This window comes from Etheostoma spectabile, chromosome 15 (assembly GCF_008692095.1).
Source record: "Etheostoma spectabile isolate EspeVRDwgs_2016 chromosome 15, UIUC_Espe_1.0, whole genome shotgun sequence".
In the NCBI taxonomy this organism is placed as follows: Eukaryota; Metazoa; Chordata; class Actinopteri; order Perciformes; family Percidae; genus Etheostoma; species Etheostoma spectabile.
Window position 1 is genome coordinate 33,973,911 of NC_045747.1, and position 3,097 is coordinate 33,977,007.

General features: G+C 41.9%; 1 protein-coding gene across 1 annotated transcript in view; it reads right to left on the reverse strand.

Moving 5' to 3' along the window:
- The window catches only part of gna13b (guanine nucleotide binding protein (G protein), alpha 13b), a 24,888-nt gene extending 23,951 nt beyond the window's left edge, over positions 1-937 (reverse strand). The window contains exon 1 of the mRNA XM_032536900.1: positions 655-937. Coding sequence (XP_032392791.1) covers positions 655-937 — 283 coding nt within the window. The remainder of the gene's footprint in view (positions 1-654) is intronic.
- Between the last annotated feature and the right edge of the window lie 2,160 nt (positions 938-3,097).

Sequence of the window (3,097 nt, forward strand, 5' to 3'; positions counted from 1 at the left end):
GGGGGGGGGGGGGGGTGCCCATGGAAAGGCCCCAAGCAGTTGAGGGTTCGGTGCCTTGCTCAAGAGCACCTTGGCAGTGCCCAGGAGGGGAACTGGCATTTCTCCAGCTACCAGTCCACCATCATACTTTGGTCCGTATGGGGACTCGAACCGGCGACCCTCCGGTTCCCAACCCAACTCCCTACAGACTAAACTACTACTAGATAAGGCTGCCCATTTAATGATAGGCATGTGTACAGTAAACAGGCTTTAGTGTCATGTTCTCTCCGTACACCACAGGGATATGTCTCGGTGATAACAGCAGCCATTGGGGCGAACACTAGGATGTCAAACCATTGTGGACGTTGCCTTTGACTGAACACAACAACACAAAAATCTGGGAAACTCTGAAAAAACACAAACAAGGAGCCAACTGCACGCGCTACCGTCCCCCATGTCGACCAACACGAATAACATGGGCGTTTCTCGGTCGCTAACCCGCTAACCACACTAGCTTTGTCGAACACAGAAAAGTGCCTCACCGATGGGTTCAGCCGCAGCTAGCATGGCCACCAACTTCCCACTCTTTACACCCAAAAGCAAACGGCCAATACAGAGGTCAAAACCAGCCCGCTTCAACATATTAAATACAATGGCTGCTCAGTGTGCTCTTACCTTTAATAACATTACTAAAAATCGTGGCTCTGAAGTCTTCTTTGGCCTTCTGATCGAAGTCCTGCCCATGGATAATGCGCATCTGCTTCAGGAAAGTGGACTTGCCGCTCTCGCCTGCCCCAAGTAATAGAATCTTAACTAACCTTTTGACATAAGTCTTATCTCGATTAATACACTTATCTATCTCTTTAGATTTCCGCAACTGTTCTACCTCGCCGCTTGTAAGCAGACAGTTAGGGAAACATACAGATAAAAGGGAGCGGGACGGCAGGAAATCCGCCATCTTTGAAACAACTTCATCGATACAGACAGCGAGGAGGGCTGAGCTCCCAGTCCGCTGCTGCGTTCACGTGTCGTAGGAATCCACTTCAATATAACTTTTCACCAGTGTGGTTCAACCATCGCAATCAAAAGTGCAAATACTGAACGGAAGCTAATCTAAATGTAAATGTAAAATAATAATAATAACAATAATAATAATAATCTCAAGGAAAATGTGTGGGAAATGGGTAATGTTTTAAAAGAAAATTGGCCTACTTTGATTTCTCCAATAAATTAAATTCTGGTCACACTACTCATACACAAATAACCGATGTGTCTTACCTCCACATATGACCAAATATTTAACAAAAATACCGATCTACCCATTTTTGAAATTTTGATACGTGGTTTATGCGTAAAACGTTATCAAGTAAAAAAAAAAAAAAAAAAAAAAAAAGGTTTAGTTGAACGAGGTCTAAATTAGCCTAATTTTGTCTGTCACATGCGAAGACTGCATACAAGTCTATGGTCACATGCGTGGTTACAAGGCGTTGCTAATGTGCGTCAAAATAAGTTCTTTTCAAATGTACGTGAACGCAGCAAGAGAGTACAGTGATGGGTGAGGCACGCTCACGAGGAAGTTCGTGAGCGCGCCCATGCTTCAATGTTTGGGCGGGTCGCACAGATTGCTGTAGCACCTTCTCTCTCTGACCAATTGGACTCAGTTCAACAGATAGTTCAAAACTTGACTTTAATAAATACACGTATGAAAAGTTAGCAGCGATAAGATTAATCATTCTAATTTATGACTTTCATGACATAAGCTGCCTGACCCCAGGTTTGCTTGGTGGTTTTGGTATTGGCAGTGATGGACACAAATACATTAAAAAAAAAGTTGTTACAAATAGCCCACAAAATGTTGGTATGAGAAAATGTATTTAATTAAAAATACAAATCAGTCAATTTTGGATTCAATCCATTACAAGTTTCAACCACAAGTTTATGTAAAAGGTCATCCTGTTGAGTTGATTCTGAACTAGGGTGACCAAACGTCCTCTTTTGCCCGGACATGTCCACTTTCTACTTACTGTCCGGGGCGTCCGGGGTGGGGGGGGGGTCATAAATTCATGAAAATGTCTGATTTTCACTGTTTTTCATGGGACCATTTGCATTAAGCATGTACTTAAATTTACTTGCGCTTTGCACACAGTACTACGGTACTTTGTTGCGTGATGTAATTCCCAAGAGGCTGCCTTATATATATTATATTTTATTATATAGTATAATAGTACATATGTTTCAGTGTCTAATAAAGATGCTAGAGATCTCAAAGCTCACACAAAAAATCTTATTACATTGAAAAGGTTTTGAGAGGTATTTAGTTGAAGTTGGATTTTGAAGCTGACACAGAAGAGGTCATATACATTATTTCATATTTATTTATTTATTTGAAAAGAGATATTATTTTGTTTCAGGTTGTTACCGATTTGATTTTGTTACATAAGTTATTTTGTACCAATGAGGCATAATAAAGCATGTTTATTAACCTCTGAGACGCCTGTCTGAATTTGTGTCTCGAGTGTCCTCTTTTTTTGGAAATCAAAGTATGGTCACCGTATTCTGAACCAATCAGCTGTTAGATTAGCTGAGAGCCCGCATGATGTCAGAGCGAGTCGGGATCAAGTTGGATACAAATCTACCCAGCATGCATTTGGCGGTGATCGCCGGTGATCAATTTTGCGCAGGCCTGTCACATCTCCAACAAGTCTGTTCTGTCTGAGCTCTTGGCCCCGCCTTCCTGAAATGCCCAGTCTGCTCTGATTGGTCAGCTGGCCCACTCTGTTGTGATTAATCAATCAAATTCCTACTGCGTGCTGTGCCTGCTCAGGCAGCACCAATGGGTAGCACAGATGAAAAACTGGGTTGGTTTTCTCAATTAGTGACATCACTAATGGAGGAATGTCTGTGGGTTAGAGGGTGATAATTTTTTGAGACTCCCGTGGGAATACCGAGACCCGCGGTTACCTAGACCTGCAGGTAATACATGTTACCTAGACCTGTAGATACAAATTTTTAATTTAATTTTAATCTGTTTATTAATCCCCAATGGGGAAATTACAATTTGACACTCTGTGTCCACACTTATTAGTAGACACACACACACACACACACACACACACAC